The sequence below is a fragment of the Poecilia mexicana genome, unplaced genomic scaffold, assembly GCF_051168715.1.
Source record: "Poecilia mexicana isolate PSO_F unplaced genomic scaffold, ASM5116871v1 scaffold_23, whole genome shotgun sequence".
Classification (NCBI taxonomy): domain Eukaryota; kingdom Metazoa; phylum Chordata; class Actinopteri; order Cyprinodontiformes; family Poeciliidae; genus Poecilia; species Poecilia mexicana.
In genome coordinates, this window is record NW_028263392.1 from 15356405 (window position 1) to 15384212 (window position 27808).

The following is a 27808-nucleotide window of genomic DNA, read 5'->3' on the forward strand; positions in this document are numbered from 1 at the left end:
TTTTCTGCTAATGTGTATTTCAATAAATAAATACAGGAAAATGTAGAGTTTGTAAAGTGAGCAACAGAAGAAGAAGAAGACCGCCAACATGCACAATAACTGTGTACAAAAGCTGTGATGTACGAACACGTCAACAAAACATCTCAACAGCTTCCAAAAGGCGCCAAAAGCGTTTTACAGTGCAAACCGTGTCCTCAGTCATACGTCTCTGGATTAAAGCAGTCTTTGTTTCTGATCGGTGAGGATACATTCAGCTGGCGGCTCCACTAACTACATCATCAATAACACTGAAGAGACGAGCCATCGGGTCTCCTGGACCGAGGAAAAGCTTCACAACTTACACACAACACTGATGAAAAACAAACTTTGATCGATGAAAAGTACAGACAAATCTGATCAATAACAGCTGACGGGTGAGCTAACTGGTTACCTGATTAACAGGTAAAAAAAAACCATGAAGACAAAACATTTCTTTAGCACAGAAGCTGCTAAGTTTCCAGTGGACAGGCGAGAACAGCGTAAAGCTTCAGTGTGGCGGTTTGGAGGGGAAAATGTCCAAATAAGAACAAAGTGAAAAGAGAAGAAAGTTTCACAGAGATTTAAGGCTTCAGGAGCACAAGGAGAAAATTGATTCACTTATTTTACATTTACAAACCGTTCAGTTCTGCAGTTTTCCCTTTAAAATCTGTTATTTTTCATTTAAATTCAAGTTTGGAACTGAAGTCAGTTGTGTAAAGTCAGAGACTGAGAATAAAAGCAAACATGTTTGTCATGTTGGAGTTAAAATATTTGCTTTTACTTAAACTTTTATTAAATTTTTTTTTTTACAGTTGTCAGTTACGATTTTAGTTGCTTGAAATAAGTCCACATATATTTAACTTCATTTAAAAAAAGCAAGTAAATGAAACAGTTTTCTTAGTAAATAAATAAAAATATGAAAAAATATCAGAATTATCTTTCACCAAGATTATTTTCAAAATAAAGTCAAATTAAGTACTCATGTTAAATTTTGAGGAAGTTATCTGACCAAACTGTCAAAACAAGAATTTTGAAATAATGACATTAAATGAGTAATATTTTGCAAATTTAACTACAGTTAGTGTTTTATTCTAGAATTTTTATGTAAAAAAAGAAGAAAAACCTGCTTATCAACTGCTTAGTGATACAAATGTGAACAAAAAAAAATTTTTTTTCCTCAAAGTTATAATTTTACAAATCAAATTCCTTATTGAGAATTTATTCCCAATTTGACATTTTCATCTTTATTACAACTTTCATGAGATTAAAGAGTAAATGCAAAACATGTATTAGTTCTAACAGAGGATAAAGTTCGATTTTGACCCAGATGTTCTGTGTTTGTGGTGATAAAATCGTAGATCCCACATGATCGACTGTCAGCCGAATGCGGTGAAGGAGATTAGAAAAGAGGAGCTGTGTGACTCGTCGCTCGGCAACAGACGACGGTCTTTAAAAGCACAACCTTCAGTCAAGGCGTCTCAGTGAGTAAAGCAGCAGATATTTACAAGAAAAAAAACAAACATTCATTTCCCTCTTCCTCCTGGTCAGAGTTCGGCCAATGCCTGTTCACGCTGAGGTCACATGGTCCGTTTCCATGGAGACGACGTCGGCTCGGCAGGGCGTCGGACAGAAGAGGAGGCACTTCCTGAATGGCTGGTTTGTCTGAGGAGCGTCTCTGCGCCTCCGTCGTCTCCTGAGTGAAGCTGGCGATTGACTGCAGGTCTCCGTCCGGCCACCAGGGGGCGCTGCTGTTTCAGTGGCCTGATGGTGGAGGCACTTTGTAAAGATGCTCTGAGGGGGAATCCAGCTCTGTTATGTCATCAGGATGGGCTTCTGCCTCACCTCCAGGATGTCTGCCACACAAACACAAAGAGCAGAGCTGGAAACGTCTCAGCTTTCAGGAAACAAGTCCAGCTTTTAGAGCCGAACACGGTTCTGTTGATCAGAGGGTGAATTTTTGTAGCAGAAATACTTAGATTTGTTGATTCCTCCCCCCAACCATTTTATAACATCTTACAAGTCAGTGAATATCAGAAACAATTAGTTTTATTGAATGTTTAACAATCTGAAATTAAATGAATATTTCAATGATAGCCTAAGTAATTTAATTACTTTTTAGCCATTTTATTTTGAGGCACATGAAAGAGCAAAAAAAAAAACATATTCTCCTTAATAGGTAAAAAAGGAAGAAAAATAAAATATATATACATCCACATATCCACAAATATATACATAGAGTAGAGACAAGAAATTGATCCATTCAATTCATGTTTTATATAATAATACGGTATTTAGACATAAAAATGCATCCAGCTTGAGAAGGATTGGGGAGAGTTTTGTGGTTGCCACTGTAATTTCATATGTAGTAATTTGAATTATGTACAAATATGTTTTTTCATGATGCATTTCTTGTTAAACTCTGATGTCACTCATAACGTCACGACTAAATCAATATTTAAATTATTATACATACTGATGAATTATAAAATATACTCTGTGTGCTATTCAACTATGAATAAATTATGTTTAATCATTTTATTAAGGCATTAAATATGATAATCTATTAGACTATCATGTAAATATCTGTTACAGAATAGAGTCTTACCATGAATAAAACATTTCTGTAGTGAAATCCAATTAAGTTATCTTAGAAACTGAATTAGGTTCATTCCAAACAGAGATGAAATATCTGAAGCTAAGAGTTTCACTTTTTAGATTGAAATAAATAAGTTTTTATTTGAATTAGAGAAGCTGATGTGTTTCTCCTGCTGTGGCAGCTCTCCGCCTGCAGGTGGCAGTGTGCTGCAGCGCTCTGACCTGTGGTGATGCGGTGCAGCGGCAGCGTGACGTAGGTCAGGTGTGAGTAGAGCAGGAAGTAATCCTCGGCCCGGTTCAGCTTGAGCCAGGAGCCGACCAGCGAGCGGCCAGTTCCAGACAGCGAGCGCGAGCGAAGGTTGGTGGCCCCGTGAATATCTGAGGAGACGGTCAGTGATGTCACAGTGCAAACGCTCTATAACCACTAACCCGGAACCAGAGCTGAAATCTGGCTGAATAAATCATCAGGAAATAAAAACCGGTGAGTTCACCTTCGTCCTCCTCCTCCCTGAAGAACTCCTCGCTGTCGTTGGCGGAGTGAGACTTCTTCATCTCTGCAATCCTGTTTCTGGGAACTTTTCTCCTCAGCGACGGAGAGAAGAAGGACGGACGGTTCCTCTCCGGGGTCGGAGGCGTGCTGAACGACGTCACCTGACAACAACAGCCACGTTTACCATAGGAAGCCGATGAGGTCATACAAACAAACAGCAGAAATACAAGAACATTAAACTGAAACCAACATTATTTCAGTTGATTATTTGAACAATTAATCGATCAGTTGGATAAAAAAAAAATTGGCACATTCTGCAGATTTTTCATTTGATTACTTCAGCTTATTATATACCAATATAAAATAGAAACATCTTAGGATTCATTTTTATTTATTTTATCTAAAGAAAATACACATTGTATTGCCTAAAATGTGGTAAAGCATTCGTTTACTGATCATTTGAAGGTAAAAATACTTTTAACATAAGCTGCACTTATCAATACAGTTCAGAGCTGATCTGTTGATTATTTGTTGCAGAATTTGAACAGGGTGGAGATAAAACATATTTACAGACAAATAAATAAATGCAAAATGTTTATATTTTTGTACAGTTTTGGCTCAATTACTGCTTTGTCTGTGGTCCAAATTATGTTCTTTTGTCTGTATATTTTAGGTAATGTTTAATCGATAACTAAATTAGTTAGTGATTATTTCAATGATCGATTAATTGATTATTTTGTTTGTAATTAATTTAAGAGAAAAAGATTATCTTCCTTTTGAGCTCAGGCTGCAAACCAGACATGATTTTAAGCATCAGATTGTAGAATAATACATAATTCATTCGCCTGCATTCATTATGGATGGTGACCTGGTTTCATCATAAAGTTTCTTGTTGCTCTACTGGACTTTCTCTCTGCGGCGCCACCAGCTGGTTTTTAGCCTCACCCTCTCGTGCATCGGCGACACCTGGTCCTCCTCCGTGTTGCAGGGAGACGTGTCGCCTGTCGGCACCCGGCTGACGGCCATCTCAGCGTGACCTTTGCCCTGTGGCCCCTTCATCCTCACAAACTCCATGTTGTTGTACTTGTAGAAGCCAAAGGACATCCGCTGGGCCATCTTAGCAGCGACGCTCACCTGCAACAACCATACACACATAAACACACTGCGAAGGACTCCACCCGAGTTTATTGTACTGGAATTAAATATTTAAAGGAGACCTATTATGCAAAACTTACATTTTGCAAGTTTTGTACTTCCATTTGCATATGGACCTAACCTAAGCCTGTTCAAGGAAGCTTAATAGGTCACCTTTAACATGACACTTAGCATGAAGCAGCTGCAGCTACATGCAGGTTTTAGCAGAGCGTTTGGGTTCTGGTTCTGACCCGGTTGTCGTAAACCTTCCTGAGCGCCTCGTAGCGGATGGATCCCTGGAAGATGACGCCCTGGAAGGTGTTGCTCTTATCGCTCGCCACCAGCTCCACACACACCATCTCGCCCTCGCCCACAGTCATATCTCTGAACACCTACACAGGCGGAGAGCAGAGCTAAATCAGAACATCAAAATAATGGATCTCTGACTGAAAAAGGTTGTTAAATAAGGAGCTCAGTGCTAAATAGAGTGAAAAGGTCAGAGGTGACGCTTCAATACAGCAGCAACTATCTGGTTTTAGGATCAGAGAGGCGTCTCTACCTCTTCAAAGTTGTCGATCATGAAGAAGATGTTGGGGTAGCTCATCTTGGACTCCTCTCCTTTGATGTCCATGGCATGTTTACTGGGAGAGGCAAAAACTTCCTGGAGGAGAAAGTTGGAAAAGATGAGAGAAACAAAGTCGAGGTAACTTCCTGGTGGCGGCGCTGATTTCCTACCTGACATTTCTTCTTGTGGATGTGGATGTCTCCGGCGTCTGAGCGCGTGCAGACGGCACACGTCACCACGTAATCCAGCTGGGGGAAAATGGAGAACTCAGGTTAGTTCATCCATCGGTGTAGGAACGGGGAGACAGTCGTAATACTGCTCATCCATTTTGTTTGCTAAAAGCTACAACATTATCTCCTCTGCAGGTTGAGGCTGATGATGATGGTTTGATTTGTTCATTTCTGCAGCTTTTTAATAGGGATAAAAATCACTCCAAAAGCTGTTTAAAACATACAAACTTCAGCTCTGATGTTTGAAACATCAAAGCTGGATAAAAATTAGCAAACAAAACCATCTCAGCAAATATGAGCTTTAATTTGAATAAAAATGGTTTAAAAAGCCAAAAACCAGGAGACAGACAGGAAACTGAAGACAGACTTCCACTCTGTCTGAGCTCAAAGATAAACACTGATGTGGTCGTCTCTTTGTGTCGCCCTGTTTGGTGAGAATTCAGCAGATTTACCTTCTGCAGGATCAGATTCAGGTAGACGCTCTCCTCCCAGTCGATGTCTGGGTCACCGAGACCCGGAAGCTTCTTGGAGTCCCTCCTGTAGACCTCCACCTCCACCTAAAAACACAAAACGTAGTAATCAGATGTTCCTTGTAGTAGAATCTGATAACTCTGTAGGATTAAAGAGTATTTAATGTTTATTTGCTTCTAATCCTTCCTTTCGCTCCCCAGGTGTGAGACGTTTCATGCTTTTGTTTTTCCTTCCTGTCAGATGCTCTTCATGGAGATCCCAAGTCTCCAAATGCCAGGAATCGTATCGCTCACAGACCTTTTAGAGAGCCAGAATGGTCGCCATGACAACGCCCGTTTGTATGTGCAGAGCTGATGGGATGAAAAAGCTTCATGGAGGAAACAAGACAACTAGTTGATTATAAAGTCTTTGTGTTCTTGTTGGTGAAAAAAAACTTTAAAAATGTTGATTTTTGACCAACTGAAGTTCATGTTTCCTAAAAGGGAAGTGAGGAGAGGCGCCGATCTTCATTTAGTATTTGATATCAAATACTAAGATCATCCCAGAAACTCTTCATGCGACCTTCATGGAAGGTTTGACTCTTTTACTAAATTTTTTAAAGACCAGATTAAACATAAAACTCTTTGAAAGAAGCAGCAAAAACATTAAAACAAGAAAATTAAACTGAACAAAACAATTTTTAATGAAACCTAAGACTGAACCAGATGTACTGTTGAAACAAAAGTCATATTTATACCAGAAAAATAAAAAAACAACCTCCAACAGGACAGGAACATGACAATTTATATATAAAATTTATATATTAAAGGAAGAATAGATATTCTCAAAAGAAGTGGACCAAAAAAACGAGGATCTCGCGCTACTTATGCAAAAGTTTGATTTGCAAAATAATATTTAAGGCCCTCTAAGATAATTTCTGTACAATAATATAGTGATTTAGATCCAAATGTCATTTGAAATACAAAATATAAAAGCTGTCTTGACTACTATACCCTGATTAAATGATGATTTGATCAGTTTTGTAGACAAAAACCAAATGGTAAAGAATGCTGATAATTTGTTTCAGCACGATCGGCTGTTCCAGGTTAAATATCGGCAAGAACTCTGACTTGCTTTCCTCTGCTGGTAAAACTGATAAGAGACAAATTAAAATGAGGATGATGAAAGCAGGATGCAGTGAGGCATGGCGGCTTCATACGCAGAGGAGGAGGTTGATGAACCTGAAAATGCTGGAGCAGCAAGAGGATTCAAATGGGAAAGTTTTAATTTACGGTTAAGGTCAACAATGATTAGGGTAACGACTGGAAAAACCAGATCATCTGGTTGGGGGATTTCCTGTTAGACGGAATCTAACCAAGACAGAAACACCAGGGCAGAGCTCTCCCTTTCAGGTATTTCTACCGGTTGGTTCAGGAGAACTGTCACGTTTAAATCTCTCAGCGCGTAAAGAAAGCAGCGGATGAATCCAGAGGAAACGTTCTGGAGGTTCGGCCCGGTTTTAAAGCCGCTGCTGCATTAGCAGTCAGTAGTTCCTCTGTCTGAAGAGGAGGAAAAGTGTTACGCTGAGCTGGACTCTAAGGCAGTAGCCATGGCAACCGGAGACGGAGGGGCACATGGGACAAACTACAAAAGGCAGACAGAGTCTACGCTCTCTAAATGTAATTATAAAAAGAGAAAAAGGACAAAGCTTTCACAGACACTCAGAGTTGGGAGTGATGTTAAATATTAATATGCTGGAAATAAACAATAATTTACATGTTGAAACACAAAAACTAAAAGAGCCTCCAAAATGAAAAGCAATTAATATTTAAATAAATTGTGACTGATATTCCAGTCCTTCATTAGTTTGTGTATTTAGATGTTTTGTTGAAGTCATATATAACGGTAAATTGTTGAGATTAAAGCTGATTAAATTAAGAATAAAATATTTAATCTCACTTTGCTCATTCGTTCAGCATTTCTCCGTCCTTGGAGTCTCATCTCTGCTGCTGCAGAGAATCCGCCTACAGATCAGGAGATTCTGGTTTTCTGTTTTGGGAAACGATTCCACTAAGATCTGCAGTGCAGGCTGGACAAAGCCTCCCTGATCAGAGAACCAGTGGCTGCTGCCGTGCCCTTCGCCTCAATCCGTGTTATTACATCTGGCCTTTGTGAGGTCTGACCTGCGGACGGAAACGATGGCCACTGATGGCCTGAAATGGCAAATATAGATTCAATCTGCTGCTGAATGAAAACCCAGACTATTTTCTGCTGTGGTGATTAGATTCAGTCAAAGGCAGGAGAGTGATGCAGAAAATATGACGGAAGTCAAGATGTAAATACTCAATAATAACTCATAACCTGAAAGAAAAGGATTTAAATACCTCAATAAATGGAAGGAGCATGCATTTATACTTTTATACATGATGTATTTTCATGTAAAAAGAAACTAAAGTGAAGCATAGTTTTTGGACAAAAAGTGTCTAATAGTGTATAACTGATCAGGTTTTATGTTCCTGTAGCTGCAAGCTTCACAAAGAGGAAGTGCAGATTTTTATTCCTCCTGCTGGAATCATGAGAGCTGATTAAACATTTCATATTCAATTAATTAAAAACTGAAATTATGTCCTTGAATTAATACCGTTTTTGCTTTCTAACAACCACTGAATAGATCTAACAGCACTCGGACGTTTTCTGTCCTGGACGTCATCAGGAAAAGGAAACTGATAAAAACACCAGCAGAAATCTGGAATGTCGGATTATTTTTCACCTTTTTGGCCTCGCCGTTGTCTGCGCCGACATAGGCTGGCTTCCTGCGGACGTAGAACAGCATGTCGTCCTGCCGCGGCGCCCACTTCTCCATGAAGTAGGTGGAGAACATCCAGGTCCAGAAAACGATGCGGTCATCTTTAAAACAGCCTGGAGACACAAAATGGACGTCATGAGGGCAAAGATGGACGGCTAGCACAAAACGGAAGGTTTTATCACCTAAAAGAGTCATTTTATCCCCCAGGAGAGTTTTTTTTTTTTTAAATATCTAAGCCATTATTATTCACCTACAGCTCAGTTACAATAAAAGCACCCGCTGATGCCTTTATTTTGAAAAACAGCTCATCATCAATAGACGTAAGGTTAAAGGCGTCGGAGACAACAGCCATGTTTTGTGTTTCAGACGATGACCATCTGCCCTTCATCGCCACAGGATGCTCATCACCTTTAGAGGCCAGAGACACCTGTCTGGTTACTCGGCAACAGTTGCTAGGAGGCAGGAGGTTGATAAGATGTTAAAGGTGCTTATCACTAACCCTGATCAGAGACACAAATTTGTACTTTTATTAAAGAAAATATGACTAGTTAGGAATTAAAGGGGAAAATAATCTGGTTTTCTTCACAGCGAAAGCTTTGAGTTATTTCAATCAATACAAACAAATTTAAAGGAGAAGTTTTATTGGAAATGAAACCTGTTAAGATTAAACAACACATTCAGTAAAAAATGTACAGAGTGGATAGAAAACAGGATCTTCTACCATAAAATTATGAAACAGTTTATTTAAACAACTGGTTTTATAAATTAAAAATACAGAGTTTGAAGCTTTTCCAACATATTTGAGATAAGTTTTCTCTTTGTTAAGTAACAATGTTCTCATCTTGTTTGTGTGACTTTAGTCATTTTAAGTTGACATAAACTTGGACGTGTCTCTAAGAATCCTCTTCCCCCCTGCTCACAAACGTCGTTCAACCAGACAGCCATTTGTAATCCATAGGGGGAGCCCAGACAATGTTTGGGAACCACTGGTTTAAACTGACTGTTGTCTCCTCACAGTGCCTGGAAAACCTCTGGAGGGCGCCACCATGATCAGATCTCTGATTAGGACTCTTGCTGCTCCAGAGAAGCAGTGGAGACGATCCAGATCTCATGACCACAGATGAAATTTTGCCGTTATTCCCAGAAGCATAATCTGGATTACGATGTCTGCATATTTACTGATCCAATCCGTAATCAAAGCTTCTCATTGTGAAAACTGAACCAATCAAACCCAGATCTAATCACAGCAGAGCTCTGGTTTTTAATTTGAAATCAAACAGTAAAATGATGAGTAGAGCCTAACAGCAGCACGTCGGGATTAAGCTCATCGTCTCTGTTCTGCTCAGAAGATCCTGTGATTTACTTAAAGCCAAGGGGAGCCAGGATTTCACCCAACAACCCCTCAGAGGCTGAACTAAAGAAAAACAAATGAAGGATTTCACAGTTACTGGGGGAAATGGGATGAATTTATAAAAACAGAAAGTAAATAATTGATTTTATCCAATGTGAAGCTCCAGTCGGTCAGCAGAGGATCCGTCAAAGCTGTCCACACTTTAAAAACAAACACCAGATGACCTCTGACCTCCATTCAGCCACACTTGGCAAGAAGACATGCTCAGGTCACCAAGAGCTGCTGCTGAACCAAACAGGAAGAACCAGGGATCAGGAAGGCGGCGCCGTGGCAACCACAGGAAGTCATTAACTCAAGGTCACAACGTTAGTCCAGATCTCATGAAGCTCAAACCCGTTTTACTTTGGTTCTCCAGTCAGGTTGGAACAGAAGTTTGGAATTGAAAGTAAAGTTGGACCAGAGATGTGATCAAGGTTTGGTTTTCATCTGAGCGCCGCTATTCTTACGGCTCCACCGCCTCCGAGAAGTCCTGATCTATTTATAGCTGCTGATCCCGCTTTAAAAATACATCAGCTGTGATGAAACCAGGCGCAGCGTCACACGGCCGGGAAAGTGATCTGAATCCTCCAAAAACTGCGGGGTCATATGGTCACGAATAAAATCTAGTTTTTCATACCAGATCTGATTTTAATTCATTTTTTTCCCTCTCGCTTACTTTTCTGAGAAATAAATTACAAGTGACAGAAAGTGGCTTTTATTTCAATCACGACTTCTGAGAGTTGGGTGACTAATATATTTGTTTAATTACAGGCATGTAATCATAATATTAGCAGGAACAAAGCCACAGTTTTACTAGAAGGACATTTTAAAATTATGAGTAACACACTTGAATGAAATTTGCTTCTAGAGTCATGAGGTTCTGACATGAGCTGCTCAGTTTGAGATTCTTTCCTTGAAACAGACTCAGTCATTTAAAACTCCTGCTACTGATAATTTGATTCATGTGTTAAAAGTTTAAATATTTCCTTATCTGTAAAACCGATGCAAAAGTATAGCTTCACAAGATGCTCAATATGCCTCATTTTATTAGTTTTTTTTTCATGTTGGGGTTCTTATAAAATTAATTCAGTCTTCTAATATTATGACTTTCTTCTGGTAATATTAATACTTTATTCTTGCATTATTTAGACTGAAACCAAAGAGAGCAGTGAAAAAAAATCCAGATCTTCCAAAATTTCAACTAATTGATAAAATCAATTTATCGCCCAGTCCTGCTGACCAGTAGCGCCCCAGCACTTCCTGGTTACTGGAACCAGTTATTGAACCATTAGTCTCCCATATTGTCTCTGGAGACGAGGAAAGTCGAAGTGTGCATCACTTGACCTCCCTGACTAATGTGTGTGACCTGTTTGTCATGTGACAGACCCTCAGGGTTCATCTTGTGCTCTCCTTTTGTTTCTGATGACATGCTGCCGTTTCCAAAGCAGATCACAGTTCCTCTCTGCAGGAACATTTATATCGTGTCTCCAAATCAGTCCGTCTGTTTGGCTCAAACATGCCATTCGAGTCGAGTGTTTTCCTGCTGCTGCTGCTGTTCGTTTGTGTGATGTGACCCAGAAACTTGATGGCGGACGCCCTGGTTCTTAAAAACCGGCAAGAGGAAACGCGAGGCAAGGCAGAGCTGAAGGTTTCTGATTAGTCTTCAAGGTTTTCCTGAAACATTTCCTGATTCCTGCAGCTGAATCGCAGCAAAACCAGATGAAAGGAGCTGAGAAACAGCTGCAGGTTTTCCTGTTTAACAGTTTTAATGGAGCTCAGACATTTGTTGCAATCGGTTTTGAAGTCGCTCCAGACCTGAGCACAAAGAGGAAACAGACAATCGACTTCCTGCTGAGGTCAAACCTGCCCCAACGTGAACAAGGTGTGTCACAGAAAACATCAACATTTCTGCAGAAGCTCAGTCAGTCTGACTCTCTGCGCCTGGTTAAATATTCAGCAGGATTTATTATTCGAGTCGCAGAGCGATCAGCTATTTTTACTGCACAGAAGCAGACGAGCGAGCGTCTGATGTGATTTATTCCCTCCATCAGGAAACAACAAGCTGATGTCAGTATTTATATGTGAGGGTTTATAAAAAGCCCAACCATTGACGGGCAGCTCTACGTTTCTGCTTCAGGTTTCAACCAGTTGAAGGTGGTTGAAATGTGAGAAAATGCCAGAAAATAAAATGTGTTGTGAAAACATTAACAGTGGAAACTTTATGATATATAAAACCAGTAAAGTTAGCCTAATAACCCAACAGTACTTCCTCTTTACCTTCTTGTTCTGGTAATCTGATCCAGCATCACCAGCCTGAGTCCACAGGCAGCTTTAACTAAATATTGATTATATATCTGAGACTTCTTGATCAGTTATTGATTCTTTACTATTACACATGGAAACTTAGAAAAAGTCTTTAACTTTTCAACATTTTATCACATTAAAAGCCTCAAACTTTAGGGTTTTAAATCAACATTGAGAGATGTTGAAGTGCATCACTGCACTGATTGAAAAATATTTAAAACAGAAGGTGACCAATCAGAGTCCTGAATACAAACTAAGGAATGTTGGTGATTTAATGGTTGGAGATTTTATGTTCTCTAAGACGCTAAACATGGAAACTAAAGAGTGAAATTATTACTGCCTATGAAAATGATAGTTGTGACTGTGTTGCCATTGTGTGATGTGAGTGAAGGCCTGAGTCACTGTTGGTAATTTGCTTTAAGAGTGCTGAGTCAGCAGCCTGCAGAGGAGCATCCAAGGACATGAGAACACACCAGCTGCTCACTTCCTCAAGTACTAAAGTTCTGCTTTTAAGGCTCAGATCTGCTTCAACTACAATACTTTAACTAGCCCACTCTACATTCACTCCCCTATGAATTATAACTCCACTTTCTAGCCAGAATGGAGCCTAAATAAATGGATTTACTTCTGGTCTAGTCAAACCTTTTCCAGCCCAGGAAATTAAATGATTTGTTTTCCACCTTCGGTGAGACAACTGTTTTTATTTTAGTAGGTTTTAGGGATGGATGGAGGCATCTAGTCTTCATGATGTGACTTGGCTTGAGACAAAACAAACATCTTGATTTGGGAAGTATTTCATTGTTTTTTGTTTTTTTTAAAATCAGGCTATGATGGATTAAAGTGAAACCAAAATGAACACAGGTTGTTTCTTAATATTTTACATTAAAACTAATAACAGCCAAGAGAAATTAAACTGGCTTCAATGATTGGTCGCAATCGTCTGGTTTCCTCTGGTGGGTGGAGCTTAAAGCTCCACCCACCAGAGGAAACCAGGTGGGTTTCCTGGTTATTATTACAATAATACAAATTACCACACTGCAATGTGTTAAGGATGTTGTGCTCTATTATAATATTTAAACATTTATCAGTAAAGGCACTGAATGCCTGTTTGTAAAAATAGAAATTATTCAAACAGCCTTTCAAACAAACACTTTACTCTTGAACTATGCTGGCTCATTTACTGAAAATGACTGATTAAACACAGCTGAGGCTTTTAATGTTTGGGTTTCTTTTAAACTCCCATTTCTGCAAAAAAAAAAAATATACATTTGGAAAATTCTGACCTTAGACTTTTTAACTGCACAGTTTGCTTACATTTTACTTTCAGAGAAAGAAAAAAAAAAAAGACTAATTTTTACATCTACGGTTTGTGGTGGAGCAAAAATGGCAGCTTGTTCAAAAATTCTCAATACTTTGTAAAAGTTAAAATAGTGCTGGGTGTTTTTGGGACAGCAAAGAAACGAGCTCATGAATTTATGGAGGGACTCAGCAGCTGGAAGTGTTTTTCCTGCAGCAGCGGCGTGACGAGCGCGGCGCGGCGAGCTGTGATGAAGTCATTGCTTTTCAAACAGAGCTCTATTGATTTATGCATCACAGCAAACGAACAGCACCGACTGTCTGCTTCAGGGCCGATAAAACAGGGCAGAAACACCCAACAAACTGCACAGCCGTCACTTCTCTATCAGCTGAGGAATGTTTGTGCGAATTCAGGATGATTGGATCAATTCAGAGTCTAACAGGACAGTCTGGCTGCTGCAAACAGCTTCCACTAGCATGAAAAGACGTACTGAGACTTTACACACATGTTCTTCATGAAGGTGGCCAATAATTAAAGCAGCAGATAAAAAAGGTTTTTGTTAGAAAATACAGATTTTAAATTACAATCCTGACTTTTAATTATGTTATTTTATTACTTCTCGTAAAGCAAGTATGCAGAAAATCAACAAAAAGAGAAGTCTGTTGGATTGATTTAACCAAATCTTATTTTGTCAAATTAGTTTTATTCTATCTTTTTTGGAACTGAATTGAAACCCAGAGTCTGATTATTCCAAAATTAACTGAATTTGTTGTTAATAGTAATTTCTCCTGTTGCTGCTGTTTGAACTGATTGATTCTTCAGAAATGTGGCCTTTGACCACATTTCTTTCAGCTTCTTCAGTTTGTGTGACATTTCCCTAAAAAAAACCTTAAAAATTTAGAGGAAGCCCAAACTTCCTCTATATGTTACAGTTACCTGGAAAAGTTTTCTATTTATTTGTCACAACTTTAACCGTTACATTTGCCTCCTTCACTTATTAGATCATTAATTATCACACAAACAGAAAGATAAAACATTTAAACTGTGTTCATGTGTCATGAATCGCCCAGAGACTTTTTCTTAAACTGTTAATGCTACTATAAATCAGTAATGTATGCATTTAGAAACTCATTTTGGCTGAAAGCTTAACTTTAGTTTGTTAAAATAAATCTGGAGGCTTTTTTTTTTTAAAAATATGCTCTTTAAGAGAAAACTTTACATTAGAAAACTAATAGTTAAAATGTTATTGAATAAACATCTGGTATAGTAATAACTGCCTTATTTCATTGTTCTCTGTGTTTAGTCCTCTAATCAAATTATGACACTGATCCCTGAGGTTTATTTGCAATATGGTTGCCAATACTGCAGAACTAATTTCTGCCATTTCGCTCACAGGAACATCTCTTTATATCTTTATGCGTTGCTGCCAATGACTCTATAAAATAAACTCATTCTGAAATATAAAAATAAAGTAAAAGTTTTACTTTTCCCGCAATTACGTCTTTACTTCAGTGTCTCACTATATATATTTTTTTCCCAAAGTTGGGCAAAGTTTAAATTTGTACAGCTTCCTCTTTTACCAAGGATCTGAAAACTAGTAGAGCAGAACTCCAGCTACAAAACAAACAGGAACAAACCACAAGATTTTCCATCCAGACCAGTTTAAAACAGTTATGTTGAATTTAAGTAGACACAGCATATGTATGTCTGATCAGTGGATTTTGTTGAATTCAAACAGTGAACTTTCAGTTGAACATTAATATATTTTGGTTTTCAGGTTTGGTTACATGAAGATTTTAAGGAAGGATCCATTTTTAAATTTGTTTTAGTTGAGTGCAAACTGAGAAGTAAAAAACTCCCAACAAAATTAGCAGATGAGAGAATACCGTAGAGTTTTAATTTATGTAAAAACACATGAAAGCTTCCTCTCACTCTAAATAAAAGCTGCTAACATTGTATTCAGCTTCATTAGTAAAGCAAATTAACATTTTATGGCATAATATGCAAAAAACATTAATCTTTACATCACTTAAAGTTCTCTTTCTTTGGGAAACAATCAGTTGTTTTAGGTGCCTCCATCTTGTTACCAGCTGAGATAAACTCTGGCCTGTTTTCATTCTGTTCAATGTAAGAAATTCAATATTTGTGCTTTGATTTAAAAAAAAAATCACTTAATTCTGAACTGTTATTTTATCAAATTAACAAGTCACACCTCTGTTGGTGGTCTGGTACATGTTTTAAGCTGTCCCACTCAGTTTTACTGGCATTTTTAAATCAACCTTACTTTACAATATCTTGTTTTGTATACTTTACCTTTCATTTGCCAGTCACTTTGCTGCACATACAGAATATCCACACTCAGGGACAATAAAAGGATATCCTCACTTTTACAATAAAATAGGGCCCATAGTTCAAGTCTCTTAAAACATTGGTACGGCCCTGCATACAGTCTGAAGCGCAGAAAGTTGGAAACAAAGCTGGACAAAGATAAATGGAACAACAAAATAGTGGCACAAATAGAAGGCTTACGTGGACTCTGATTCCAGAAATAAATCAGGATAAATCGGATATAAAGTGGCAGACAGGCAGCCATCAGCTCCCGCGAACAGCGTCAGGTCCACGGAGGATCAGACTCACCGAGTCCGCTGATCTCCTGTCGGCTGTTGAGTCGGTTCCTCTCGTCGGCGATGGCCTTCAGCATCTGCTGCAGGGAGCCGTCCAGCTCTCCGTTCTCCTCCTCCGCGGGCCCGACAGCCTTACACAAACCGGGGAAGGACGCCATCTCCGAGCTGGGATCATGACAGTCCGGGCTAAAAGCAGCCCACGGTACCGGTTCACGGCAGCTAACTAACGGCTACAAGGAGGACCAGAAAAAGGGGAACACCGGGATATCCCCCGGTTCTCCTTCAAACTTACTCCGGATTAGATTGTATTCTTGGCGCCAAGAGGCCGCTGGAGGTCAGGACCGGTGCGCTGTGCTGCGGTGACCAAGAACAGTAGACAGGTCGGTGTGCTGAGGGAGATCCTGCTACTTCTGTTGTTCAGATCAGCTGGAAACACCCCTCGCACTTCCGGTAACATGAAGGCCTTAAAGAGACAGGACAGCTAAAAGGCGCAGAAACGCAAACTGAACCAAGAGCACGCAGAGGTGTCGCAGACGATTCTGTTACTCCTTAAATCCAGGGACACTGAAGGTTGGGTCCGCCTGAATAAAATAAAAATAAAGAAACGAACTTGTATAAAATCCCTGAACGACTAAATTATGCAGCTTAATTAATAAATAATAAATGCTAACGAGGAAAAATGTTAGTTATTAAAGAAAAATGTAGATTGGGTGGAAAAAACGGAAAAGCAAATATAATTTTTTAATTTAAGACTTTTTAAAATCAAACTTCTGTGACAAAAAAGTGCTTAAAAACACAAAAAACAAATTAAAATGCAATGTATTAGAATTTAGAGACAAATTGATTAAAGTTCTTTAGGCAAACTGTTACGAGAGAGAAATAGTATATTTTTTTAAGTGCCCGTGTCTTATAGTCCATCAAAATTTTGATTTAGACAGCATTTTTAATTATTGCAAAACAATTAACTCTAAAGGTAAAATATATATATATATACTTATACTTACCTGAACGAAAACAAACATATTTTGTTGTTCATTGTTAAAAGTTTTTACCAATATTGATCACCTGAGTAGTCCAAGTGACTCGTGTTTCCATCTCCAAAATGGCTGCCACGTTGACGTACAACGGAGCCAAGTCAGCTGAAATAGGACCAAAAATCATTTGGACTAAGTAAAGTCCTGGTTCTCACTGTATTAGACTGACAGGGTAATTCTCCTTATAAAATACACAGTAATAAGCAGCTAATTAAAGGGTCACATTCAAACAGCACCAAAGGTAAATCTGAGCTAACCGTTTTGACTCTCCAGCCGTTTGAAGCTGATGTGTCAGTTACCTGGATCCTGTTGACATACACCGTCGGTTGGAAACAAAGTCAGTATCTGACCATTGACAATATTCAACGTTACACCACATCAAGCTCCGCCCGCCTGAACTGCACCTCTCCGCAGGCTCAAATGTCCCGGTTTAAACAAGCGCACCCCTAATTTTCCAGACAAAAGATGACGTCATTTGTAATGGTCTCCGGACACTGGCAAGGAGAAGGAAAACGTGGATTATATATGTATCATCAAAGCAATTTGTAAACTCTTGCATGTTTCACTCACTGAAACATGTAAGTTAAAGGGAAATATAGTACCGAAAATGTACAAATATTTATACAAAATAGAATTTATATTTCATCCAGGTGAATAAAATATGGTTACAGGTAGATTTAACTTTGTAATCAAACAACTAGCTCCTAAATGGAAAATTTAACCTTCATTTATGTGTTAAAGTTACTTTTTGAAATTCTGACGTTTACTCTGAAAAATATGGCCGACAGAAAATATCCTGCTTTTCATCCCACTGTACGTTTATATATTTATCAAGGTAATTAACAGTTTGCAATAGAAAAACTAGGTAATGGTGAAGCCTGGTCATAATAAATCACAAAATATTTTTCTTAGTGATTAGCCACTTAATTTATTCAAGTTATCAGCTGGAGAAGAGTAGAGGAGGTTGATTTTACAAACCAAACACAATGCATTTTTATAAATCCCACAAGGAACTGACAAATGATCTATTGTGTGGTTTTTTTCAGTTTAAGTTAATTTCATTAGAAGACACTGTAAATAAAAATATTTGGACTGATCTATTTTATTAAAGCTGCTAAGCCTCACACATATGAGCTGAATACTCAAACAAAGTTTTAGTTTCCAATGATGAAAATGATATTTTTTTTATATAAACCTGCCACAAAAACATGTTTGATTCTGTTTAAGAAATTTAATTAAGCAGCAACCTCACCTGTAGCTTGTGTTTCTGAGGCCTGCTCTCTCATTTAGAGGAAGCATAAAGGCTGACTACTTGGAGAACATCCAAATAGATTAGTTTTCAATGTTAATATTTTTTAAAGTAAATTTTCTTTCATTTTTAGACATTTAGAGATTTGTGTCATCTTAGTGGAAACATTCAGGTTTCTTTGAGACCTGAAATTCATTTTAATGTATTTTCAGCCTCATCTTTGGAGCTTCAGAACCAAACAGACTTTAATAAACTGTTTTATGGTGTTTTTATTGTTTAGTTCTGGAATCGACCCTCAGATGAATCCTCTCCGGATGTTTGCCGATCTTCCTCCTGGTCTGCGGAAATCCAAACGGGGTCTTCCTGGATGTCTTGAGGAGATATCCACAAGCGGGCCGATGGGGTCGTGGCGAGGCCGCAGAAGGTTGCGTGGGAGGTTTGGTCGCTGGTCGTAGTCGCCCCCGATGATCCCTGGCAGCGGAGGGAAGAGGGGACGGGGCACCGTGGTGATGATGTCACGTATGGGGAAGGGCGGCAGGGAGTAGGGACGAATGTGATGTTGTACGTCTAAGCAGGTTTTGTAGGACTTTTTGTAAAGCTGTAAGAAAAAAAACAGAAACAGAACAAAGAATTCATCAGGAATCCCACAGCAACATCTGATTATTTATCAGTGGCGAACTGACTCTAACATGACAAAATTAAACTTTAAATAAACATCTTATGTTTCAAGACGACTTTAAAGGATGGCCATTAATTTAGGCTCTTTGTCTGGATTAACAAAAAACTGTTGTCTCAATTTTAGCCTAACTTGGAAAATATGAATGTTAATATTGTAGGGCTGTTGCAAAAGAATATTTTAGTAATCGAGTACTCTATAGGATATTTTTACGATTAATCGAGTAATCCTCTCTTTCCCTTTTCCCCTCCAACGGCAGAAAAGCTGTCGTACTCCAACCAAGCATCGCGCAACACAATGTAACAACGCTCATTTGTCCCCCAAAACCTAATAAAACGTCGAACAGCCCTCTCTAATGGGGGCTAACGTTTTGGTTGTAGCATATTACAACCAAAATACGTTCTGGTTACTGAAACAATGTGAAGCTTACAAGCTTGAAGCTTGTAAGTTATGAACGAGAAAAGTATTTGAAAGATTATAGTTTTTATTCGATCTATTGTGGCTTGAAATAGAGTTAGTCCCTTTCCTGATTCACATTTGCATATTTGTCACACTGCAGTGTTTCAGAAACACAAACCAATTTAAATATTACTCAAAGACAACACACGTAAACACAAAGGCAGTTTTTAAATGAAGGTGTTTATTATTAATATAAAAACTATGGTAATACTAGCTACTTCTCAATGCAAAGCTGGTAAAACTGTTGCCTTAATAAAGGAGCAATTAAAACTTTCTGATGGTGGAGTTTCAGAAAGAGCAGTTTTAAAGAGACAGAGGCCCAATTTCAAGGCGTTAAATTATGTCGTCAAATTTCTCGTTATATAGCACTTTTATAGCAAGTGAAGGTAACAGTTACTTGATTATGCAATAAAATGGCACTACGTGCCTAGAAAATACATAATACTGCCCCTATAAACAGCTTGTTGTGAATGAAAGCCTTACATTTACCGTTTGTTACAAATTAGGTCAAAGTTTGATCAAGAGTGGACACCAGCCAATCAGAAGTTGAAAGAAGCTTCTTCGTCAGATGAAGATAATCTGGTACCTAGGACTCCCCAGCCCAGGAAGAGCCTGAAGGCGAGACGCAGACTTAGAGTGGACATGACACCGTCCCCGGCTGCAGAGCGGTGGCGTGGTGTCGATGAGCCGGACATAATGCCACCCCAGCCCACTTTCCGCCCATCCAGAACTCCGGGACCTCAGATTATAATGACGGGCCACTACAGCGCCATTGAGCTTTTCCAGCTGTTCTTCACAGCTGATGCCCTTCAGAATGTGTTGGTTAACACCAACGAGCATGGAAGAGCCCATCACTCAACAAAATCTCGGCCTTGGGTAGACATTACTTTGCAGGATTTGTTTGGCTTCATGTCTGTGGCCATTTACCTGGGCTTGACCAAATGCCCATCTTTAACAGATTACTGGCGAGGGGGAAAGCTGTACAACCTGCTTTTTCCCAACCTGCTTTTTCGGGACAAAAGTGGCTCAGGATCCTCAATGCTCTCCATCTGAGTAGTGCTGCAGAGGATTCTGCAAACGAAGCTAAAAGAGGGACACCGGAATTTGACCGACTCAGAAAACTAAAACCTCTTTACGATGAGATTAGAGAAGCATGCCGCCAAAACTACCATCCTCGCCAGGAGATCGCCATCGACGAGAGAATGGCTGCATCAAAAGTAAAGACTTCATTCAAGCAGTACATGAAGGCTGAGCCTGTTCGCTGGGGCTTCAAACTGTTTGTCATTGCAGACTCAAGCAACGGATACACCTGGGACTTCTTCATTTATGAGGGCAAAAGACACAACACCAGTGGAAAAAGTTTCAGCTACGATTCTGTGGTTAACCTTGTGAAAACGCCATTGCTGGGCACTGGCTACAAACAGTTTGTGGACAATTTTCACACCAGTCCCATGCTGTTCCAAGACCTGCTGCAGCAGAGGATCTCGGCGTGTGGGACTGTCAGAACACACCTGTCCGGGTTCCCCAGCTCAAAAATCAACGTCCTCGCTCAAAGGGATCCGCGAGGAAGCATCTGCTGGATTCGTAACGGCTCACTCCTCTTCATCCAGTGGCGAGACACCCGAGATGTCTCCCTCTGCTCCACCATGCACACCGCACACAGCAGGGAAATGATCACTAGGACGATGAAGGACAGTAGTGGACGCTGGACAAAGATGGACATCTCAATTCCTCCGGCTGTCAAAGAGTACAATCGCTATAACGCGTTCCTTTTTTACATAATGTTTTTATTTTCCAACCATTCAAAATGTTATTTTGTGTTTTATATTTTCTCTAAATTACTGCATGGGAGGAGTGGACGTCTCTGATGCACTGATTGGCTACTATCAAGTCCTTCACAAAACCCGGAAGTGGTATAAGACATTCTTTTACCACTTCATTGACATCGCAATAGTGAACGCCTTCCTTCTCCACAAAGAGCTCTGCACTGCTAAAGGACAAGCGCCGATGACCCAGAAGGCCTTCAGGGAGACACTGGCTGAGCAGTTGAAGAAGATGTGCTGTCAGGGAGCCAAACCGCCTCAACCAGAAGCGAATAAACCAGAGTCGCCTCAGCTAGAACAGCCTCACATCACTGGCTTCAGTACATCAGTGGACACAGGTCCGAAGGCAGACAAAGATGTCGTCTATGCAGTTCAAAGACGCCGGTCAAGTGCTCCACCTGTGACAAGCCGTTGTGCTTCATCCCACCTAGAGATTGCTACAACAAGTGGCACGATGACAACAACATGTGAGGTCGAGTCTGGGCTGAATACATGCTAATATGTCACATCTGCTGTGTTTTTTTTTCTTGTTTGTTCTTTTTTGTAAGTTTCACAATAAAAACTCATTTTGGACATAGAGGTTTTTCTGACTGTTTTTTTGCAATGTACAATAGTGTAACTTTGTAGTTTATATGCCCAATTATAATTCAGTCATGCTATTTGACACAATGGGAAAGTCTAAAGAAATCAGTCAAGATATCAGAAAGAGAAAATGCAGCTGCACCAGAAGAATCATTTGTTCACACAATTATAGACATGAGGGGAATATCATAACCATTCAGGAAGTTAGAAATGCATCTCTAAAAAATATTCTTCCGTTTTCTGGTATTGAGCAAATAGAAATAACTTTGGTAATTCTAACTAAGCTAAAACCAAAGTTTGGTCTGATTTAACTTCAGACAGAGGAAAAAATGTGTGTGACTTTTTAGTATGTAAACTTCTGGTTTCAACTGTAGGTGGCGCCATTTATTGACGGAGAATTGACTGGAATGTAGCAAAATGAAACTTTATAGGATGATGATTAACTTGAGCTCTTTTTTCTGCATTAAAATCATTGTTGGCTTTTAGAAGCTTTATAAAACAGATAAATTAAAAAAAGACATAATGGATGCACATTTTATTTGCATTAATATGGGTATAAATATAAGTAAAACCAGGTCTATTAATTCTACATGTGAATTCATATCGGCGGATCAGTAGATATAATGTAGGACATTCTGGCATCAAAGCTGGAGTTGTTTGACATTTTGAACCCATGTTTAAGATAAGAAAAAACTTTTGGAGAGCTATTTATCAAATTGTTTACATTTTTAAAGTTATGTATGTTAAATAAATGCTTAATGTTATAAGAGATCTGGATAAAAACATAATTTTACAAGCTCCCAGCACAAATGTTCATTTCAGAAGAATTAAGCAGACATGAGAAAAATGTTTGCTGCAGAGTTTCTCACCTGTTTCCAGTCTGTCTCTCTGGGTAAGTCGGGAACAGAACCTAAAAATAATAATAATAATACAAAAAAACAAATTTATAATCAGATAAATTGAACTGTACAAATCATTTCAGCTAACTCAAGAGCTAGCTAAGCTAACCGTTACAGCAACAGGATTTCTTCACCTAAACAAACTGAAGTTTTATTCTGAACTAAAGGGCAGAAATAAAAACTACAGTTTCAGTTTAGAGTTCTGGTTCTGACGTCTTACTAGAGAAGTCCCGTAAGTACAGATGTTTCCAGAGGGTGGAGTCGGATGAAGCGGCGTTGAAGTGCCAGCTGGTGGCCGACAGTCTGACCAGGGACTGGACATCCAGCAGGCGGAGGACCCGAAGCAGCAGCTCAGGAGGGAGAGCCTGCAGACCGAACGCCACCGGCAGCGCCATCGCTGGGAAAACACACCGCCACCATCACTTTCTATCATCGCACCTCCAGGCAGTGCAGAGGTCAGCTTTGCTTACCTTCTCTTGCAGCAGCGATCAGCGGGTACGCCAGCTGGTCTTTGAAGATTCGGGAAAGTTTCTTCAGATTCTTGAAAGCGGTGGCTGCATTTTCTCCTGAATAAAATGAGGGAAGGTTAAGTAGGGACAGCTGGTCTGAAACAGCTGAGATGTTCTAATATCTAACTGAACAAACTTATCATTCAAACTGTAGTATTGTCTCATTTGGATTGTTGCTCTGTTGTTTGGTCCAATACATCCTTAAGCAATATTAAAAATTACCATTGGTGTAAAATAAAGCAGAACTAGATTTAGATTTTAGATTTGTTTAGACAAATGTCAATAAATGCACAAGTTTTCTAAATATTATTACAATAAAAACTGCACCGATCCATGTTTTTCACTTCCTGAGGTTTAGTATTGGCCGATATGAAACTGTCAAATTGTCTCAAAATGATACTTTTTTTAAAACACAGATATAAATGTACTGAATTACTAATTTATCTGGTAACTCTGCCCCAACGCAGCACATTTATATGAAGAAACTGAAACGGACAAAAACAATGTAACAAACTGAAAAACATTTCAAATGGTTCAGAAAGTGCAATTCGTATTTCTAAAAATAATGTAAAATAAATAATAAAGCATGACGTTGCTCAGAACATAAAGCATAGAATTAGACTAAATAGATATACAAGGTCACTGATACTCGATCAAAGATTTTTTTGTCAATATTGTAACAGATACCGATAACATCATCAGATCGGTGCATCTCTAAAACTATCAGTTAGCAAAAATACCCAGGATTACTCAACAAGACCATGTCTCTGTAAAACTAGATGAAGTCATGAATACAACTCACTACCAATAAACATTAAGCAAAGTACTGCTTATAGTTTTAAGAAGCAAATAACAATATACAATAAAAATTATTTATTTTAATAGAAGTGCATGTTTGTGTATTTATGAAAAGTTATTATTGTTATTCTACATGTATGACAAAGTAAATCTAAAATATCTTCCTATCTTAGACACTCCCTATCAGTGTCTTTCTTTTAAAAGAAATAGAAAATAAAATGTGTAATTTTAATACTTCATCTGTAATATGATTATTTGTAAATGTAGTCTGATTTTTATGTAATCTGAGCCCAGCATGCTGCTGATGCTAATGAGAATCTGATTCAACAGAGAGAACCCGGGCCGTACCTGGCCAATCTTGAGTCACGTAGCTGGATGGCTTCAGCAGCAGCTTCTGAGCCGTGTCAATGGTTTCAGGAACCTTCAGAACCACTGCAAAGAACAAGCAGAAGTTAAAACAAAACGGCTTGGACAAGATTTCAGATCAGATGTTTATGATTATAGACTAAAACCAAAAGTAAACGATCTGAGGCTGAATCAGCTAAAACAGGAGCAGAAGAGTGAAGTTACCGTTAAGGACCAGCAGGGGGCCCATGGTCACGGCCACCACCGTCACCAGACTGTTTTCACATAAAGGATGGGTGTAATGCAGCCTGTAGACTCCCTCCGCAGACCTCCACCCTGCAGGCATCTCCCCAGGCTTCAGCTCGCTGCCCTGAACACAGAGCAGATCCAGCTGTGATCCAGCTGTGATCCACAGGAAGCAGAAGGACCAGCGTGTCCCACGGCCTCACCTGAGCGGAGAAGCCAGTCTCCAGCATGAGGAGATGAGCTACCACCATGATGGCGTCGTTGGGGCTGCTGGTCTGGGCCGTGTGGTAGAGCAGCTCCAGGGACAGAGGAGCCTCACCGTCCTCCGCCTCGCTGCACAGCATGGGCTCCCAGACAGGGGGCGCTGCTGAACAGCTCTGCATGTTGCAGGCCTGCAAGGACTGACGGCTGCTGCTGCTGCTGTCCTGCAACAGAACCAGAACAAAACCGTCAGGATGTATCCAAATAAAGTATTGTTATTTTCTAAATTGGGAAAATCATCTGAATTTGGATACTGAAGTGAGAGATGAGTCAGGGTCAGTCATTTTATGCATTTTCACAGCAGATGTTCCAGATATATAAAATTACCCGTCACACTAAAACAGTAGAAACGTTTGTAGTCATTCCTTGATTTTCAAATTGAGGTGAAACAAAACATTACTTTAGTAATTGATTAATCAATCAATTATTTTGACAATTAATCAATTAATCGAAAAAAATTAGCACATTGTGCAGATTTTTCATTACATCACTTACATTTATTTTATACAGTATAAATACATTTTAGCCTAAAATTAAATATCATAGCATTTGTTTAGTTTACACTTGATTATTTGTAGAAAAGGATGCATCTGCAGCTAAAACATATATACTGTGGTTTAATTTCTGCTATTTATATGTTGTTCTTTTAGCAAATGGCCTGTCTGTATATTGAAGTTAATGAATAACCAATTACTAAAGTAGTTAATGATTATTACATCAACTACATTTCAGCCCTACTTTCTAAAAGAAAATAAAACCAAATTTAAATTTTACTGGCTGCTCAAAGCTCTGACAGTTTGTTGGAAGCCAAAAATGCTGATTCCAGAGCTTCACCTGAACGCTTCATGGACCAAACACTTTTATTTTCCCGCAGTTTGTTGATGAAAACTGAGACGATGCTGGAGTTAGTGAGGGTTGTGAACGGAGATTTAGAAACTAAAATTTAACACCTTGGATGTCGTTTGGAGGAGAACTCTCACTCTACATCAAACTCATGAAATGAGTTTGGATTATTCAGCCAGAATTCCCTCATGTACCCAATATAATCTCACCTGGCTAGTGGTCCTGTTGGTATCCTCCTGGCTGGTTGTTTCTGTGGAGCTTGTGGTCCTTTCTGAGGTTGCCATGGCAGCAGGTGGCGGCTGCGGCAGAAGGACACAGATCAGATCCCCAGAAACGATTCCACAGGATGACAGAGTCTGACTGGATTCTGAGAGGAGCTCTGAGCCGTTCAGAGACAAACTGAACTCTGTGTCGGCGCTGAGCAGAGACAGACACAAAGATCAAACTCAGCACACACGCCTTCATCTGTATGCGCCTTCACAGGGAGAAAGAAAAGTAAAGCCTGACCTGAGTCCATGATCAGACAGCAGCGTCTGCTTGATGAGATCCGAGAGTTCCTGCAGGGTGGGCTCCTCGCCTGGTAACTCCACCCTGCTGGTCTGCCGGTTGATCCGAACCCGTAGCTTCATCCTGCGGACAGAAAACACGCATCACATTTAGCATGGACCCTGCTGCATCTGCTCCTAGCATCCATTAGCGCTTTCTCATATGGGCGAAGTGGCAATGTTTGACAAATAGTGCAATTTATTTAATGTCTTCACTCAGTTTTAGTTTAACTCTGAAGCTAAAAATCAACATCTGATTAACAACAACACATTTTAAGGGTACAAACAAAAAATGCAAACCAAATAAAGTAAGTAGCTTTGTAACATGGAGAGTTGCAGACCTGAGATTCAGCATAACTAACAGAGATTATCTGTAAATATAACTGTATACTTCCAAAGTGAAACATTTCAGTTCTATCTGGAAACTGACAGGAAGCCAGCAGAGAAAAGCTGAGTGAGCATGAACTCATCCTGAGTAACATCATGCAAGTACGAATGTTTCCATTACAGTTAAAGGTCAAATATACAAATAAATATTATCATATTCAGAGTTCTTGACCACAAAACCCCAATAAAATAAACAGGTCCCCTAATTCTACTTAAAAAATTACGTGATTTGTTCTAAACTAAGTTAGAACAAATATTTTCATACCAACAGTCTGTTTAGGATATTCTGGACTTTTAGGTTGTTGACGTATGTCAACAACCTAAAAGCAATCGAGCTGCTGAATTTATAAATTAGACCCTCGAAACAAAAGGAAGCTCCGAGAAGTTTGAGACAAACATTATTTACACATAACTGCTTTTTCACTGTCAGGGAAAACTGTGTAACATTTTTAATATAGTCCTGAATCTTACTGGTGGTCTGACTTATTTAATTTCTGATGCGTCACTCTCGTTTGGTTTTACTTTTCCCACACATTTTACTTCCTGTTAACGATGAACAACTTTGAATTTACAGAAAACGTTAAAATACACTGCCGTCATTATTCAATGACATTCACACAAAGCAGGTGTTGTTAAATTACTAGTAATAGAAAACTGTTCTAGAAATCAGCTGGTTTTTGTTTCGTTTCTGGACGTTAGCAACGTTTTATTCAAGTCGCTCGTAACAACAGTTCAGACTTTTATCTAACCTTGTTAGTTGACTGGTTGGTTCATTAAACCACCCGTTTGCATCCACACTGCAGCATAAGGTCAGAGATAACCAGAAAAACACTCACATTATGTTCTAACGGGTAAATCTTCGGCAGATTTCATCTCGTTTCTTTGGTGATAAACATTACCGGAAATCCCGCTTAAAGCAGCTTCCGTTTTGGATTTTCAAAATAAAAGTCAAAACTGCATTAGGAAATATCGTAAAATGCAAGTATTTTTTATTATACATTTTCTAATTAAAATATGTTTGAATTTAATTGTAATATTTTTGTAACTTTTTACAAAAAAAGTTACAAAAACATTTGTAACTTTTTCAATTAGAAAGTTTCTTATTCTTTCTCAGCGTCTGGAGCAATAGTTTTGTTTATATTCTGAGAAAGATTATGGAGCCCTAAACCAGCGATTATTCCTCAGAGGAAAAGTAATGTTAAAAATTAGTGGACAATAAAGCATACTGGAAAATTACACCACTAAAGTA

General features: G+C 39.1%; 2 protein-coding genes and 1 long non-coding RNA gene across 5 annotated transcripts; 1 reads left to right on the forward strand and 2 right to left on the reverse strand.

Annotated features, from left to right (window-relative positions):
* On the reverse strand, positions 1–17332 carry kiaa0930. The gene is made up of 12 exons (XM_088003503.1): positions 16908–17332; positions 16196–16484; positions 15917–16068; positions 8253–8401; positions 5485–5589; positions 4973–5050; positions 4797–4898; positions 4489–4629; positions 4049–4237; positions 3105–3264; positions 2836–2991; positions 1–1871 (listed from the first exon to the last, which is right to left on the reverse strand). Exons 3-12 carry the CDS (start codon positions 16059–16061, stop codon positions 1831–1833), a joined length of 1266 nt encoding a protein of 421 aa, XP_087859629.1. The 5' UTR covers positions 16062–16068; positions 16196–16484; positions 16908–17332; the 3' UTR covers positions 1–1830.
* Positions 2957–3728, forward strand: LOC148152519 (uncharacterized). The gene is made up of 2 exons (XR_015762228.1): positions 2957–3094; positions 3202–3728. It is a non-coding gene; the product is annotated as an uncharacterized LOC148152519 (long non-coding RNA).
* Positions 17333–17839: 507 nt separating the features above from the next.
* On the reverse strand, positions 17840–27491 carry fbxo7 (F-box protein 7). Of its 3 annotated transcripts, none has more exons than XM_088003499.1 (10): positions 27396–27491; positions 26135–26257; positions 25837–26044; positions 24727–24948; positions 24503–24647; positions 24281–24364; positions 23096–23191; positions 22846–23022; positions 22596–22636; positions 17840–18784 (listed from the first exon to the last, which is right to left on the reverse strand). In XM_088003499.1, coding segments are annotated over exons 1-10 (1401 nt in total). In that variant the 5' UTR covers positions 27398–27491; the 3' UTR covers positions 17840–18481. The 3 variants fall into 3 exon arrangements, with proteins under 3 accessions (XP_087859625.1, XP_087859626.1, XP_087859627.1); XM_088003500.1 differs by having other exon boundaries at positions 27309–27445; XM_088003501.1 differs by lacking the exon at positions 27396–27491 and having other exon boundaries at positions 25837–25926.
* Between the last annotated feature and the right edge of the window lie 317 nt (positions 27492–27808).